Source organism: Callorhinus ursinus, unplaced genomic scaffold (genome assembly GCF_003265705.2).
Source record: "Callorhinus ursinus isolate GAN/ISIS: 27379988/994484 unplaced genomic scaffold, GSC_fseal_2.0 scaffold23, whole genome shotgun sequence".
Lineage (NCBI taxonomy): Eukaryota > Metazoa > Chordata > Mammalia > Carnivora > Otariidae > Callorhinus > Callorhinus ursinus.
Window position 1 is genome coordinate 3,803,361 of NW_027397085.1, and position 18,293 is coordinate 3,821,653.

General features: G+C 43.2%; 1 protein-coding gene across 2 annotated transcripts in view; it reads right to left on the bottom strand.

Annotated features, from left to right (window-relative positions):
* Positions 1-18,293, bottom strand: part of SV2C (synaptic vesicle glycoprotein 2C) — a 200,650-nt gene that overhangs the window by 90,396 nt on the left and 91,961 nt on the right. For both annotated transcript variants that reach the window (XM_025892700.2, XM_073905310.1), the window contains exon 4: positions 4,874-5,025. In XM_025892700.2, coding sequence (XP_025748485.1) covers positions 4,874-5,025 — 152 coding nt within the window. The remainder of the gene's footprint in view (positions 1-4,873; positions 5,026-18,293) is intronic.

The following is an 18,293-nucleotide window of genomic DNA, read 5'->3' on the forward strand; positions in this document are numbered from 1 at the left end:
CACCCCTTCCCTTGGCCGCAGTGCTTTTCCGCTCGTGAACAAAACTTGCCTCTTTCCTTCTTCAACCAGACAGCCATTCGACTATACCACTCTCCCTTCACCCAGTTTCATCATTAGGGAGAAGAAATGTATTAGCTTCACACATCTCGGAGCTAAGGAAGTAGGGACATCTTGGTTGTCGAAACCTCAGGAATGTGTGAGGTTTTAAGCCCAGACCTTGTGCTGTGGCTGGCGGGGGAGCGAGAGGTGGGCCTGGGCTTTATGGGTGCCCCCAGCTTGGCCCTGGAAAGCCTGGGTGAAGGGCGGGGGGAGGTGGAGGCTGTGGGGCGGCTCCGGTGTGGAGGGCAGCCCCATGTGCTCTGGGCTTTAAGAGCTGAGGCATTTTGTGCTGAACCAAGAACCTTCCCACTTAGCTGATTGAATGTCCTTGCTGCACACTGTGGTGCACCTCAGCAGGGGACAAACCTCATCTGATGTGCACACAAACTGAAAAGAGAAAATGGCGTTGGAGGGTTTAATGGAGCAGAGAGTGCAGCAATCCCAGGGCAACTCCAAAGCCTGGGCCAACATTCAGGCTCTCAGCCAAAGAAGGAAAAGTGCTGTGAGTCAGCAGCCTGTCCCATTTTCCCCTGAGGCCCAGGGGCTTCCATTAAATGCTGCAGTGTCCTGATTACTGAGGGGAGGGAGGCTGAAGGAAAACCACCATCCCTGTGCTATCTCTTCTCTCACAGGGATCCCAGAAGCTGGAAGGAACCGGTCACAGGGGAGGGGGCCGGCAGGAAAGGTGATGACATTCAAACACTCTGCCTCCTAAGGCCGTGTCCGAGTGGGCGAGGTAATTTTCTGTTGGGAACCTTCACATGTTGGTGACTGCCTGCGGGGAAATCTTCAGCCCTGCCAGCAACTGCGTGAAGGTTAAGCACCATCATGATCCGATGCTGGTCCAGGGACGAGGCCTCGGCGGCCTGGGTGGATCCCTCTGCCCATCAGCAGACCCTGGCCACAGCCCACATGTTAACTCAGGAGCCCTTGCAGCAGCCCAAACCCCCTTCTGGCCTTGTCTAACTTTGTAAGAATCCTTCCAGATTTCCTTTCCCATCCTTAGTGACCACTCACAGTCTCTTTGCGTAAGAAGTTTGTCTGGAGTTGGAATGCAAGTCTCCGGGCTCTCGATATCAGGCTCAGGGCTTTGTGCACTGACTGTTCTGCCACAACAGCAGAAAGGCAACACCACAAACACCTTCTCATCTGCATCACTTGTCATTTGAATTGCTTGCAGTGCGGAGGCCAGTTTTTGATTCTTTCCCTCTAGCACAAATCCTGTTCCCGGTGTGACGAGGGCCAGTCCCTGGCTCTGAGTCGCTTTATGATGCTCCCAAATTCCTCTCCTGCTGGGTGAAAACTCCATATGCTATCCAGGTGGTGGTGCTCAGAGGCCTCCTGAATGAAAGAGGATGGAGGGCCAGGACCCACATACTCTTATTTTTCTATGGGCTGTGACATCATTTACACAACAGAGAATTTCAGAGGGAAAAGGGAAACCTTTTCGTTTTTTCAGAGGCTGCAGGGAGAGTGGATGGACTTAACAGCTCTTGTCTGTTTTAAGTAAAGTAAAAAGATGCGGTGTTGAGAAGACAGAGCAAGATGTCAAAGTTACTTTGTAAGTGATTCTAAGCTACATAAGCTGGAAAGCCCTTTAGCCTGGATGAAACCAACAATATGGAAACCTAAACAAGCACTGAATAAGTCAACCATGCCGGTCAGGCTCACTCTTCTCTTTGCTCCCATTTACAGCCCTCCCTGTACATACATGATGAAGTTCTAGGGGCTTCCCAGGTCACCCCCTGGGAGAGGTAGGAAGCTGAAGAGTCTCAAAACTGGCTGCAGAGAACCAGCTTTAAATGGCTTTAAAAACCATCCACGCGGAGTCCCCAACCCAAATGATCAGATTCGACTGATCTGGGGTAGGACCCAAGCATGGATATTTTCAGAGGGTAACGGAAGTGGTAAACTTTTATGAAAAAGTATTTATAAAAAAAAAAAAAGTGTAACATCCATACAGTGACGTACGCAAATCTTAAGTATCCAGCTTAATGCATTTTTATAAATGAATACACCCTCCCCCACACCAAGATACAAAACATCATCATGCCCTAGAAGTCTCAACACAGGATTTTTAAAACTAAGTCCTTTTCTGAAATCATTAAAACTCTTCAAGTTGCAAAAGCATAACAACGAACTCAGCAAGGGTATTTAAAAGTCTCCCCTGTTGATTTTAATATATGGACAGGCTTGTTTGCATTAATTGTTGCTTTTGCCACATTTCTGGCCATGCAAAGCCTTCAATGAGGCATGGGTGGAAGGTTTTAATATTCTGTTACTGATTTCTTAACCAGGTCATTACTTCTCAAGGTTCCTTTAACATAGAAATTAATGTCAGCCTCAGATACACTTAATTTTGTTATGTTGTCATTGGTTTTTTGGTAACTTTTTATGACTTGTTTATGATTCACAGCCTCAGCTCTTTCCAGTTATGTATGGACTAGGCAGCCCTTTTTGCCATAAAAAAGAATATCTTATGTGTGCTTGAGAAAAATAAAGGTGAGATTACACTCATTCTTTGTGGGTCAGCCACTGGCTGATGGTTTGCACGTCTGGGGGCAAAATCTGGAGCCTGCCAATAGCTTGAGGGTAGGGATGTGTGAAAGGCAGGAGTCTGAGGAACTAAATACCTAGTGAGAAAAAACAAAAACAAAAACAAAAACAAAAGCAATCATGCCCAGGCCTGGCGGAAATGTGCAGACTGCAGAAGCACAGCAGAGTTACGAGCTTAGGGAGACCAGCAGGAGGAATTCTGACATAGGATGGGAAGGGGACCAGGGAGGAGACAGCAGAAACCCCGGAGCCAAGGAGCTGTGCTGCCATCAGAGGCTGAGACACAGGCTGGCCTCGGAAGGAATCCAGCTGCTGAGTACAGCTGTCAGCAGTAAACAGAGCTGGCGGGTGGGGCCGCAACCCTGTCCACCTGGATGAGGCACCTTATTCTCGTTTGTACAATGGTTGCATATGGACTAGGGAGGCTCCAGGAGCAATGCTGAGTAACGCTGGCTCTGCACAGGCTCGGCATCTCCTTTTTTTTCTCCTTACACAGAGTTCCTAAGAAGCAATTCTTTTATTTTTTTTAAGATTTTATTTATTTACTTCAGAGAGAGAGAGAGAGAGAGAGAGAGAGAAGAGGGGGAGGGACAGAGGGGGAGGGAGAAGCGGACTCCCCGCTGAGCAGGGAGCCCGATGCGGGGCTCGATCCCAGGACTCTGGGATCATGACCTGAGCCAAAGGCAGACGCTTCACCGACTGAGCCACCCAGGCGCCCTGAAGCAATTCTTTACATGGCAGCTGAGTGGCTTTTCCATTCAAAACAGCCAGCTAGGTGGGGCGGCAGCTAGATGCCCACCTACACAGAGGCAAGTTCTGAGGGTGGCTGAGGTTGTCAGGGCCCGGACAAAGAAGGAGAATCGCCTGTAATTCCTTGGATGGTGGGAGAAGACAAGCCTTATGGTGGACATGAGTAACTGCCTGTGTGAGGGTATCTCTGGCCCTGAACTGACCAGAGTTTAAAAAAGGAAAACCCATCACTTGAGCTTGGCACGCCACACTCAGCTTAAGTGTTTGGCAAAGAAAAGTTCTCTTTAGGCCAAGTAACCTATTCCTTATGTCTTCCTTGTTATTGTTATATACAATTTTGATTTGCACGTAACTTTTTAGGTTTATTAAAAGAAAGAGTGTGACAAACATGAATTTTGTAACTCAGTACAATAAAACAAACTACAGTGCATTTGAATACTAAAGTCTACATCTTGTCTTTGATTTCAGCAATGAATCAAATTTACCCATCATTGTTCCCTACCAGAACTAGGTTTTATAGTGAAAATCGCTCTGCTATAAAACAAAAGCAGGAAAAAAGGAAAATGACCCAAAAGTGAATTTTTGAAATCGAATTTTTTACCCGATGATCAATTAGATTTTAGGTTGAACAAAGAGTGAGTTTTTAAAGTCCACATGTGGTTTTAATTTACACAATATTGATAATCTGTAAACTTCAACATGTTTGCTCTCTCCCTCTCTCTCTCTCACACAGACACACACAATCAGAACACCTCCCCTCCCCTTTGCCTTATATATTGAATTTGGTTCCCGGATTCTGTGAACCTCTCCCTGCATTTCACTGTTTGTGGGTGAAGCACCTGGAAGTTCCTGGCTTCTAAGCAGGACAAAGCTTACTGCCCAGAAACAGGAGACCTTTAAGTGTTCAGAGATGGCAGGAACAGCAAGTGCTCAGAAGAAACTGTGGAGGGATCCGGGCAGCAAGGACAGTCGAATCACCTCTTAAGCTCCGCAAACAGATGGTCCGTGACAAGACAGGATTCTTCCTGCTCTCATCCTGGTTCTGAGCTGCCAGCAGAGGCAGGGCTGACATGGGGTTGAGCTTTGGACTGGACCCAGAGGGGATGAAGAAAGGCACTTGCGTGTGCCGGATGTGTATGACAGTCCCCCAAACAACAGTAAGTCCTGTTGCCTCATATGCTGATTACGACCTGTGTCTCCTCTCATGTCCATTTGGGTGGGGACCCCAGAGTTGATAGCACACAGAAAGCCAATGAAAGTGAGCACTTGAAAAACAGCAAAAGGCAATAATATTCCTACAGGACCACTGGCTTTCTGCACTAGAGGTAAATCCTAGATATTACAAAAGGGAAAAACTTGATCACGCCAGTGTTGTTCTCAAACCAGCATTTACAAGACAGGAAAGGGACAGACTGGAGGCTGAAGTAAAATAAAATGGCTGCCGGCTCGCGTCAGGCCAGCCTCTTACCATAATACGGGATGATGGCCCAGGCCATGGCAGAGGCGTAGATGCCACCAACCATCCAGAACATGCAGAGCCAGCTCAGATGCTCCCCCCGCTTCTCTCGGGCCAGCACTTCAGCAAAGTAGGAGAACACCGTGGGAATGGCTCCTCCGATCCTGCCAAGAGGGACAGAGAATACCTGAAATCAGAGCCAGGACAGCTATGGGAGCTGCAAAGGGCAGAACCAAAGCAAGCTCTAACAACACACGCTCTCTCTCTATCCCAGCATATCCAGACATGCATATTTTCTATCATTTTAGAACTTTAATATTATAATCTGCTTAATATAGGGTTACTATCCCTCCAGAACCTGCAATTAAGGGATGTTACCAAAAGGTGGCAGCGGTGCCCTAGTCATGGGATTTATAGAGCTAACCTAGCATAAGAATCTGAGGGGCTTTCCACTCAGGGTTGAATGTTCTACGTATTTGCAAAAGTTACAGCATTGGGTCTAATCTAGTGAATATTTTAATGAACACATTTTTAAAAAGAGAGACTAGGATTTGTCCTACCCATGACATGGTGACTTTGGAAAGAGCTTCAAACATTTCTGGGAGGCTGTCTGCCCTGTGACCCTGCAGCAGCTGGTCCTGCAGCCCAGTCAGGCTGTTGTGCTGATGGACACAGGCCCAATGGGGTTGCTTTCTGGACTGCTCTGGTCTCAACCCAGTAGATCTCACTGCTGCCTCGGTACATGTCTATGCGCACTGGTAGAATCAAATAAGGTGCTGCTGGTTTCCATACCAACAGAACAGGGTACAATGCTTCCTTCCAGTAGGGTAACTCTAAGGGATGCTGACATGAACAGTGACTTCCACTCAGGTTAAGGGTTCTCCAATGAGGGTCTATGGAATAAATATTTTGTTCATTCTAGGCAGATGGGCCTTAGATCTCATCCAAATTTCAAACAGGTCTTGACCACCAATTTTCAAAAAACACTGTCTCAGAAAGTAGGATAGAATGAGAAAACATTACTTACCATCATTCCAAACAGTATATGAATTCTCAAATATTTTTTGAAAGATGTACAATATACACAAACAAGTTACAGAGAAAACACTTAGCAATACAGTTTTAAAAATATGTGCCGATTCCTTTATGTTCAGATTTCCGTAAGGTAAATTGCTATTGACATTTCACGTCAAGAAGTAAAACATGTATTTATGCAGTTAACAATAACTGATTTCCTCAGAGCCTTTGATGTGATAAAGAAGTATTGGCAGTGACCTTAGCAAATGAAATTTAAAGAAAGGCCTTATCTGTAGCAAACTGGGTGTACCAATCGAATCGTGGGATTCATAATGTCATTCTGCATCAAATGGTAGGTCAAAATATAGCACCACTTCATTCATTTGCCCCTGCTTAAAGTGATATGGTGGCTATCTACTGCTAGATATGGGCAGATCACTTAGGCCAATGCTTTTCAATCTGTGGGCCATGAAATTAATTTAGTAGCTATAAACAGAATTTTAAAAATTGAAGTAGAGATGAAAATGGTTACATACAACTCAAGTAATAAGGATGAGTAACATTTCTTTAAACTTTTGTCTTCATGACAAACATATCTATAATGTAGAAAGTACATACATATATGCATATACGTGTCTACATATAAATTTATATATAAACAAATATGTATATAAATGTATATTGTTTCTTAGTGGGAATTGCTATTGTGTTTCTTAGTGGGAATTGCTGTTCAAAGACTTGAAAAAAGACTAGCTTGAAGCATCTCTATCTGCTCCCCTGGGCCATGAATGTGGCAGTTCTACCCCAAATTCCTAAGCTCCACGTGACCTCAGATACAGCACGTGGCGATTTGGCACCATCACACTAGGGGTAGCCAAGCAGTCCAAGGTCATCAAGTGGACCCCCCACACAAGAAAGAAATGCATGTGGTGGGCAGTCAGAGCTGGCTCTATCCCACACCACGTCAGACCCCCACAGTTCTCTCCCTGGCTTCTCAAGGACCAGAAACCATGGACAGCTGGCTGAATTTTAAAATTCCACAAAGCTCTGAACAGATTTAAAGTGGTTTCATTACAACACACAATTTTAATAGGAAATAAAATGGCTGTGCCATAAATCATTTAATGCTCCTGCTTTTTTCATTTGATGTGAAGAATCCGTTTCTCTGCATCATAAAGTCCCAGGTCCCTAACCTATGACTTCGCTTCTCAATGCATAAAAAAAGTCCCAGTTTTTATGGACTTTTCACATCCCAATTAATGTTTCATCAGGATTCTGGACATTCCATATGTTAAGAGCTATCACTCACACTTCATGAAGGCACAATTGCATGTACGATATGCCAGGCCACTCGGAAACGAGATAAATGTACTCTGGGGCGGCTAAAGTGGCAAGTGGAAGACTGTAGACTTGCCTGTTGGCTTACACAAATTATTGTTGTGTAAAAGAATACCAACTTTTAGGGGAATATATAAGCAATCCAGCTGGTTCTGATTCAACGCCTCTTTTTCAAGGTGGTTATTTTTGCATGGATATCCCGCAATATCTATCTGCAAAGCAGATTGCAAAGAACTCTAATACCAATGGACACATGAGTCTGAAGAATGAGTGAGGGAGTGTATTGAAAGCCTTTGCAAAGTTCTTCAGATTCAGAGCCCTACAAAACAATGCAAGCATTCATACTTCTCACTGTGGGCTGATCATCCATTTTAGGGAAAACATTACTCCTCGTGTTACTGTGACAGCCTTTAAGCAGAAAAAAACATTGCAGCCTGCTGTAATGTTAACTATTAGTAGTGTTTCATACAGCGGCAGAGATCTTAAACATTGTTTACACCACACTGAAGGCTCCGTGAGGGTGAGGACTATATCCCATTCGCCTTCGAATCCCCATCACCTGGCCCACAGGACATGCACTCAGTGCTCCTCAAAAGAGCTGGATTGCTCTTGCTGATGGAGGTGCCATGCCAAATGGACTGGAGTAACTTGTTCTGAGGACCTAAAGATCTCCCATGAATGGAAACATACATCTTATGTTCTGGGTCAATGTAATTATGAGAGAAGTTGTGGGTGCCGGAATGGAGGTTCCAATAGCAACAGGGTCCCCAAAGAGTTCCTGAAATCAGTCTATGTCTGAGTTGTATGGGCACCTTTTGACCAGGTGCCCTGGTGACAAAAGTTACTTGGAACCCCTGGGCATAAGACACCGTGCAACCCTGTTCGGCACTCTAGGATCTTCCAAAATACCTTGGTCCCTTAAAGAAAATTGCTGCAGAATGCTATAATTACCAACAATAAAAATTCAGATAAGAGATAAAGCATAAGTTTTCATCACAATATGATTTTGTTCAAACTTTAAGTACTGAAGATAGGAAAAAGCTGCCCCCCCATTTTTGTAAGTAAAAAAAAAAAGTTCTCATTGTTCTACATCAATAGTTCATATTTTGTGTGAGGGGCTATGCATTTTCTGAATTGTTTTATTGTATCAAGATAAAATTTCTGAGAATACATGAAGAGATAACAAATATTTGAACGGCAGTTCTCGAAGTCCCACGTATCAGTGGTTCTTAAATACAGTTGATTGTGTTCTCCCCCTCCCAACAGACGTTTGGCAATGGCTGGATACATTTTTAGCTGTCACAACCAACCAGGAGGTGCAACTGGCATAATAAGTAGAGGCCAAGGATGCTGCTAAAAGTCCAAAAATACACAAGACAGCTCCTTGCAACAAAGAATTACCTATCCGAAGATATTAATAGTGCTGAGATTGAGAAACTCTTGTAATGGCGATTTAATATGGAAAATATACCTTGTTTTATACTAAAAATTCGTAATATAAGGCATGAAATGGTTATCTTTTACATTACCTGATATGTAATATATCTCTAAATCCAGTTAGCACGGAGACCTTTTTATTGTTCATTATATAATGATCAGTTAGCTACTGTTGAAATTTTCTCAAGTTCATTTTTGATGGAATGTTTACATAATGAAGCCATCAGATCAGGGTGGTTTGTAAAGAATTTTTCTCCGGATCAGATATTAAGTCTATTTTATTAACTGTCAAAAAGGGTCAAATATTAATTATCTTCGGTAAAAGGAGGCATAGAGGGAATAATAATTGAAATCCACACTCTATAGAGGTGGAGGATTAGCCAAATTCAAAATAATTGAATTGATACAACTGAAACAGAGCACTGATATTTGGAATTTCAGACTTGGAGTTATTCTTAAGTAAGATTAAGGTTACATTTTTACAACTTTAATTGTAGAAATATAAAGGAATTTAAAAAAATGTATCAAAACACATTCTAGAATAAGTTGGGACCACTCTCCAACCCCACTCTCCAGCCCACATGTGCGCGCGCGTGCGCACACACACACACACACACACACACCCCTCAAAAGGCCTACATATGACTCAATACTAGGCGTCTGGTGAATATCACGAAACATATTTATTTCCCTCAGTAATCTAAGGCAAATTCACCTGTGGGATATTGTGTAAGGCAAAGGGTATGTCAGCTTTACAGACACAGCTTCTCTGTTGGGAACATGAGACACATAAGTGTAAGTCCGTTTAGCGTTGCAGGATGAAAGAGAATGCCAAATACTACAGTCTGCACAAACTTCACTGAGAAACTGGGAAGCCTGACTGTTGGAAGGCTGCAAATTTCGCTGCCACACCTCCCATTACTCCCGTGCAGATGGCAACTCTGGTGGACTATGTTTGTCCCCGTACCTCACCATGCTGACTCACACTGGCTATTGAGGCAAAGACAGGGAAGGGCTCAGGGTTCTGCAGTGAAAGAGGGAGGCCGTGGACAAAAAGAGTAGTTGGACTTAAAATGGCTTGAACTATGAGAGTTTAGAGGAGAACCTGTGGAATGTCTGATGACTTCTCCCAAGGAGGGGTTCTCCTGAGTGATTCTGTTCTGCCAAAATTCCCCAGTAAGCATGTAACAAAGAATACTTTCATTCTAACTTATTTCACCAGGTGACTGTCAAACAGTCTTTCACATCATTCTTCTATCTCCCATTTCCACTGGGAAATGGGGCGTTATGGGAGGACAGAATTAAGGAGGAAGTGAGTATGTGTTGTAAAGTCACATGTTCTATACTGACAATAGGCGGAGGGCAAAGTCCACCAAGAGCCCACTCTGACAACTTTTATTTTAAGATGGGTATTATGGGTTTATAAAAAGAACACTGAATGGTGTAGTTTACACTGGGAATCACAATTACAAAAAAATTGCCTGAAAATATCCTTTTTAATCCTCACTCAGAATCAACAAGAAAAGGAAAATCAACTACACTGACTGCCAGGCAAATTGCACAGCAATTCAGAACCAATTCACTACATTTTAAGTTGGACCCAGAAATAAACAATTAAAGCAGCAGCCCCAAAGAAGGACTTTTCAGTGACTTCCTTTTCATGAAAGTAAATAGACTATCACAGAGGCTTAGAGAAAAGAACACAGATCTAACTGTCTCTGAACGGGCTGGGGTGGCACAGAAAATGAGATTGCTGTATTGATTGGAAGGCACCTGTTCATGATGAGTACTCCAGATGGAAACAGGAGAAGAACACCTACCGGTAACCAAACCAGTCATCAAATCAAGAATGGGAATCTCCTATATCCGGTGGCAGTGCTAAAGGTTGTGTCATTCGGATAGCTTTAATTTCCCACTGTCCAAAGTCACAGATTCAAAAATCATATTCTTTGATAGGAGCAGTTGTTATTTTCCAATATTGTATGAACTATGGATAGAATAATTGGTAGGAACTTGACTATTTTAAAAATATTGAGATGTAAATATACAATTTGGGCATAAGTTGTGTTTCCAAGAAAACAGCTTCCCTAGCCCTTGTTTGTAATCAGGTTGGTGCCCTAAGCACCCAAACCTATTGTATCCACAGCAGCACAGAATGCTACAGGGAACAGGTGTAGCCATAGATGAGGATTCTAACACTGTCTTGAAAAAAAATTAATCGAGCTCTTGAGAGAGCTGGAAAAATCCATTCCCACAGCACCTAAATGGGGTCATGAATAAAGATAGTGATGATCACTAAGATGATCTATGAGAAATGATGACAAAAACCTGCAGACTTCTCCAGACACTTGCTGTATGTATCTACTCATCCATTCCTTTACTCACCCTCTCATCCACCCACCATCTACCTATCCATCCATCAACCCCCATACCCACCCCCTCCAGCCAAACTCTGCATGAGGTATATCACAATTGCTGGAGGTACAGGAACGAAGAACCCAAGTTCCTGCCTTCAAGGAGCTTACAGAGTCTTTTCTAAAAAATGCATATGGCTCATTTTTCCACAATTATAAATTTTAAGTCTGGAAGATCTTTTGTTCTGTTACTTCTCTCTTGGGATCAATGGCACCTGTGCCAAAGGGCATACTGGGAAATAAAGTATGCCCAAAAGGTAAACTCTTTGGGGGAAATTTTCACAAAAGGCATTGTCTAAGACAGTGCTTTCTAAGAGAAGTACCATGTGAGCCATATGTATAACTTTAAATTTTCTAGAAAAGATATTAAGGCAAAGCAAAAAAAATCAGGTGAATTTAATTTTAATATACATTCATTTAACTCAACATATTCAGATACTGTCATTTTAACATGTAATCAATATATAAATTATCAATGAGGTATTCTGCACTCTTCTGTATGTGCTAAGTCTTTGAAACCAGTGCTATGTAATTTGCGTTTACAGCTCATGTCAGTCTGGCTACATTTCAAGCGCTTGGTAGCTGCATGCTGCCTCTTGGACAACACAGGCCTAAGGAAACCATGACCTCCTATTGACAATCTGGGTTTGTGATTATTTTGGGATTAAAGGTAATGTAGTCTGTTGCCTCACCTTTCATACTGGGAGAGCTCTCCATCCTGACTCTCTGGGTCAGAAACATTCCTGAATTGATCGGTTCAAAATGTTTATTTAGTGCCTATTGTGTATTGGGCATTGTATTCTATGAAATCAGACATACTTCTCGTTGAATCTGAGACAGCACAGCCCGGTGGTCTGAGCATGGGCTCTGGCACCAGGCTGCCTGTGTGTGACCACAATACTTACTGGGTGACCTTGGACAGTTACTTAACCTCTCTGTGCCTCAATTTTCTCCTCTATAAAATGGGTAGAATAAAGGGAATCTTCCTCACAGGGTCAGCATGAGCTTTAGAGGAGTCAACAGTGTAAAGTACTTAGCATCTCTCACAGGGCAAGCATATAGAGGTGTTTGATAAAACACATTTTAAACGTTTTGAAAATTTTGAAATGAGCCTGCGTTTTTCAAATATGATAAGGAAGTAAAACATATCCTAAGAGAAAGACTACTTTGAAGGGAGAACCTGGTAGTTCAGAATTAGACTAAAACTCAGAAGACCGGAGGATCTGTTGAACTTTTGGGAGCCATTTAATCTCCCTGTGCCTCTATTTAAAAAGGCACAATAGGGGCGCTTGGGTGGCTCAGTCAGTTTAAGCATCTGACTTTTTTTGGTAAACTTTTTAAAAAAGATTCTATTTATTTATAAGACAGAGAGAGAGAGCACAAGCAGGGGGACCGGGAGAAGGAGAAGCAGGCTCCCTGCCAAGCAAGGAGCCTGACACAGGGCTAGATCCCAGGACCCCCAGATCACAACTGGAACCGAAGGCAGACGTCCAATCAACTGAGCTACCCAGATGCCCCTAAGTATCTGACTCTTGATCTCAGCTTAAGTCTTGATCTCAGAGTCATGAGTTCAAGCCCTGCATTGGGTTCCACACCGGGCATGGAGCCTACTTAAAAAAAAGAGCATACTATTCTTGCATACCTATTACTTATTTATTTATTATTATTATTTTTAAAGATTTACTTATTTATTTATTTGACAGAGAGAGACACAGTGAGAGAGGGAACACAAGCAGGGGGAGTGGGAGAGGGAGAAGCAGGCTTCCCGCGGAGCAGGGAGCTGGATGTGGGGCTCGATCCCGGGACCCTGGGATCATGACCTGAGCCGAAGGCAGACGCTTGATGACTGAGCCACCCAGGCGCCCCCATACCTATTTTTTAAAAATGTTGTGGGAATAAACATGCTAAATATAAAACACCGAAGAATTCCAATTAGTGGGGAATCATTTCTACAAAGCTAAGGTGATCTGGTTATAATGCAGTTAATAGAAGGATATAGCAAATAGCTATGAAGTATGCATTTGCGAGGCTCCATTTGCAGAGGGAGAAATGACTCTTTGTTCCCGATGACATACAGATACATAGAAATTTCATTTTAATTTCTGTTGCTGTTATATTTCTCTCCTGACCTTTATGCTTAGCTGAGCCAGGCCCTCAGTGAGAAGCTCCCAACTCTGATATTGCCCAGCATCTGAAGCATTATCATTCCCATAATTAACAGTGACTGGAAACAAATAATTTAATTCTGGGGCAAATGAAAATGAATCAGTGGTGTCAACTCCATTTCCCATCTTTCTAATTTTCTATAGCAAAAGAGGAGAAGGAAGTGTCTGTTCCCTGGTGTGAGATTCACTTACGAAAGTGAGAGAGAGATGAATAATTCGTGATGCCCTATTCCTCACTCACACTGTTGTCCCCAGCTGGAAAATCATTCGTCGTACTGAATAAATATTTAAAGTCACACAGAATATGGCAGCTGGACATATTTATGTTTCTAACAAAATATATTCATGACTTGGTGTGGGAAATTAAGAGGAAAGCACATTTAGAGGCAATGAAACCGTAAACCCAGGTAGACCTCAGGCTAAATGAAGCACTCCTTCACAGTCTCCCTTATATGCAGAAACAGGAATTTAACACAGGGCTGCTAATGATGCTTCAGCCGCGAAATAAGACAGAACAGCTGGAAACCTGTGGCATTTGCAATAAAACTGACACAAAGGCATCTTGATCTTGGATTCAGAAGGCAGTTTAGTTGAGTACAGAGTTGCCGATTCAAAAGGACTTAGTTGTGACTTAAGTCCTAGCTGTGTCTTCCTGGTTCCATCACTGCACCTTACTCTGCAAAATGAAGGCTCTGCCTGTGACCCAGAAATTCTTTTCCTCCTCTGAAATTCCCAGCATGTGGAACTAGTGAACAGGAGCTGTACCAACGTGGAGATTCTATCTGTAACAACGTCTATTCCAGTCATGCATTCTGGAACTGGGAAATAACCACAGGATGGATTCAGGGACCCATTGAGATGTAGCCTGAGCTACAACTCCATTATCACCCAACCTCCATGAGCCCCTACACCGACTGGCAGATCTTAGTGACGTTTTTGGTGTCCTGGAATTAGTGTCAGTTCAGAGCCGGTGAGTCCCCCCAAAGTCTGATTATCTCCTTTCCCCTCAGCATGACTACCCTAGTAAAAGGCCCTAAGTCCCTTGGGAAAGGCTGAGTGAAAGATTAAGGTATTATAGTGTCAGTGGTCCTGGGGTTCTTCCTCAAGGGACCCAGTCTCCCCTTTATTTGAGGAGTTCTGGGTCTGCAAACTGGCTCGAGTCTGGGAATTCACTGATGGGCCATGACTGTCTCCTGAGACTCATGACTTTTTTTTTTTAATTTTTTTATTGTTATGTTAATCACCATATATTACATAATTTGTTTTGGTGTACTGTTCCATGATTCATTTTTTGTTCATAACACCCAGTGCTCCATGCAGAACGTGCCCTCCTCAATACCCATCACCAGGCTAACCCATCCCCCCACCCTCCTCCCCTCCAGAACCCTCAGTTTGCTTTTCAGGAGACTCATGACTTTTTATGATTCAAGTTAAACTTTCATTCACTTGACCTAGAATTCTGCTAATACAGATCAAGTAAGACTTCAGCAAACTTCCCATCTATTTCACTTCTGGCAACAACACCATGATCAACTAGCCAAAGCCATAGGTCCACCCCTGGCAGGACTGGTGTCCTTTAGGGTAACCAAACCTGCCTTGCCTTAAGCAGACAAGCCCAGCCTCTTGGAATTTACAATCCAGAGGAGGAAAGAAATAAACACATGAAAAGCAAGTATTTGCAGGGAGGGCTGTCTTAGGAAGGGCCTCTCTGAGGCCCTGAGCGCTAAGGGCTCTGGGAGAAGAACCTCTGAAGCAGAAAAGATGGCGAGAGCAACATTCCTGGGACATGCATGGAGCGTTGATGCGTCTGAGTGCCAGAGGCCTGCAACAGAAGAATCCCAACATTCTGAACCCTTATTTCCTTGGTCATTTAGTTTTACTCAATTTAAAACCCAGATCAGATGGGGATAGAGGGAGCTCTTAACTAAGTAGAAAAAAATATATCTCTGGAGAAAGCAGAGCCTTGGCTGAGACAGCCCAGAGATTCAGAGACAGGGTGTCCAAATGCAACTCTAGAGCTGCTGAGAAAAGCCCTCTCTCATGGAGGTGGTGCCTCACACGTTGTGTATAGGTGACATGGCCCGTAAACTCGGCTGAGGAAGAAAGATAACTTTCTCCATTTTCCTTAACAACTTCAGTTCTCAGGTCCCCTCAGCGCCTGGATCCCACAAAACTCTGACTGTTTTGCCACCTGGGCTCCCCGCTCAGCTGCACTCCCAGCCTTGGGAATCTCCCTGTCTTCTCACAAAAGAAGAATCAGGCCAACAGACACATGAAAAGATGCTCAACATCACTCATCAGCAGGGAAGTGCAAATCAAAACTACAATGAGACACCACCTCACACCCGTCAGCATGGCTAAAATAAACAACACAGGAAACGACAGATGTTGGCGGGGATGTGGAGAAAGGGGAACCCTCCTACACTGTTGGTGGGAATGCAAGCTGGTGCAGCCACTCTGGAAGACAGTATGGAGTTTCCTCAAAAGGTTAAAAATAGAGCTACCCTATGACCCAGTAATTGCACTACTGGGTATTTACCCCAAAGATACAAATGTAGTGATCTGAAGGGGCACCTGCACCCCAACGTTTATAGCAGCAATGTCCACAATAGCTAAACTATGGAAAGAGCCCAGATGTCCACCGACAGATGGATGGATAAAGATGTGGTAATACACACACACACGCGTGCGCGCGCACACGCGCACACACACACACACTGGAATATTATGCAGCCATCAAAAAGAAGGAAATCTTGACATTTGCAACAACATAGATGGAGCTAGAGTGTATTATGCTAAGTGAAATAAGCCAGTCAGAGAAAGACAAATACCCTATGATTTCACTCATATGTGGAATTGAAGAAACAAAACAGATGAACATTGGGGAAAGGGGAAAACAAAGAGGGAAGCAAACCAAAGAGACTCTACGACAGAGAACAAACTGAGGGTTGCTGGAAGGGAGGTGGGCAAGGGGATGGGCATTTAGGAGGGCACTTGTGATGAGCACTGGGTGCTGTACGTAAGTGATGAATCACTAAATTCTCCCCCTGAAACCAATATTACAGTATATATTAACTGACTAGAATTTAAATAAAAACTTGAAATGGAAATAAATAAATAAAAATAAAAACAAAACCAAAAAAACAAGAGAAGAATCAGGCTGGAAAAGTAGGATGACTCTCCCAGGGTCCCCAGTAAAGGGCAGGGGTAGGGTGGACTGGGATTTCTGGACTCCTAGTCCTGTGCCAACTTGGCAAAGGCACAATGCATTAACCTCTGGTATCATAATTTATGGAGCCTAGCTGAGTTAGCAATACACGGTCTGTGCTTTGTCAGGTAGATTATGTTATTTAGAAGTCAGCAGCCCTGAGCTGCTAGCTGAAGAATGATTTGTCTGTGACAGGGAGGACGATGATATCATGAATATACCCAGGCAGTCTCTGCTTCTGTCCTGCCCTTGAATTAACTTCTAGACAGTCCATTAGTTTGGAGTATTCCGCAACCACCATAATGGCCCTTTTCTCCGCAGTCAGTTGGGTTGACCACGTCACAATCCAGAATTGGCGATTAAAACTGCCATCATAATTTGACCACAGTCAGGTACCTCTGAGTCTATGGATATCACTGAAATTTCCTTGATAAGACTAAATGGAAAGGACTGGGAAGCTCGGAACTTAGGCTGTTAGCCTTATCCTGACAGGCCAGTGGTATTACATAGGTGAGAGAAAGTAAACAGAAGCCTTAGCCTTTCCTGGTGGCAGGAATGTCTTATCTTATGGACACTGTGAAGGTCCTTTAACAAATAGCTCCAAATAAAACATGTTCTTCTTCTACCCCAATACACTGCTGCAGCCCCTTGAATCCATGATCCAAATTACCTCCCCAGGTCATCTGTGTATTTAGCCAATTTCACACAGACCTCTGAGCAACAAGGGAAAGCCTCCTTTCTCTATCATTCATTACAAAGTGAATTATTGATTTTTATCATTTTTTTCCCAAGGAAAAAATATTTTTACACTTTCCCAGACTTTCTTTTTTTTGTTTGTTTTAAAGATTTTATTTATTTGACAGAGAGAGACACAGCGAGAGAGGGAACACAAGCAGGGAGAGTGGGAGAGGGAGAAGCAGGCTTCCCGCTGAGCAGGGAGCCCGATGCGGGGCTCGATCCCAGGACCCTGGGATCACGACCCGAGCCGAAGTCAGACGCTTAACGACTGAGCCACCCAGGCGCCCCTTTCCCAGACTTTCCAACCTTCTTGGTTTTCTGGAATGGTCTACCGGCATGTCTTCACCCTAAGGAAAGCTCCTGATTTGTGTGACTTAGTCACATATTTGCAAAGTGCCCACTGTGTGCAGAATGTAGCATATGAAGGGCTATGAAAAGATGAAAAAGCACATCCGAAAAATCAGTGAATAATCCACCAGTCTCAATATGTACATATATCTTGTGGCATAAAATGATATAAAAAATTTTTTTAATATTTTGAATGGTCATAAAAGTGATCCATTAGTTTGCATTTGGAAATCTTTGTACCCCTGAAGTAACCAGATCACAGTCTTTCTCTATTATGCCTTATATTCCTTTTCAGCTTAGTTCTGATTTTAAAGTACTATTCTAGGTAATTAAGGAAGACAAGTTGCCGTTCTCTGACCTTCTCTTTTGGCAAAACTGTGTTTTGCTGTGTGGGTACCACTCTCAACAACCACAACTGATATGCCTCTCAAGTTCATAACCCAGAACTGTCTCCTTTCCTTTCTCTATATATTTACTTTTATTTGATATTATTCCTATAGATTCATCTTATGATAGATACCTCAGAAAGAACATCTCTAATGAAAATAAAGTTCTCAAACAGAAATTTTGTATTTTTACTAATTTTTTCCTTATCAGAGCAGAATATCTTGGACTCTCCTAATTAAGATATGGGGTTTTCCTCAGCTGTGGATTCACTTCGTAGAGTTGACAGGTGCTTCAAGCTCTTTAAAGACAATGACTACACCATTGGCTACACAGCAGTCCCCCATTTTCTGCAGTTTCGCTTTCCCAGGTCTCAGTTACCT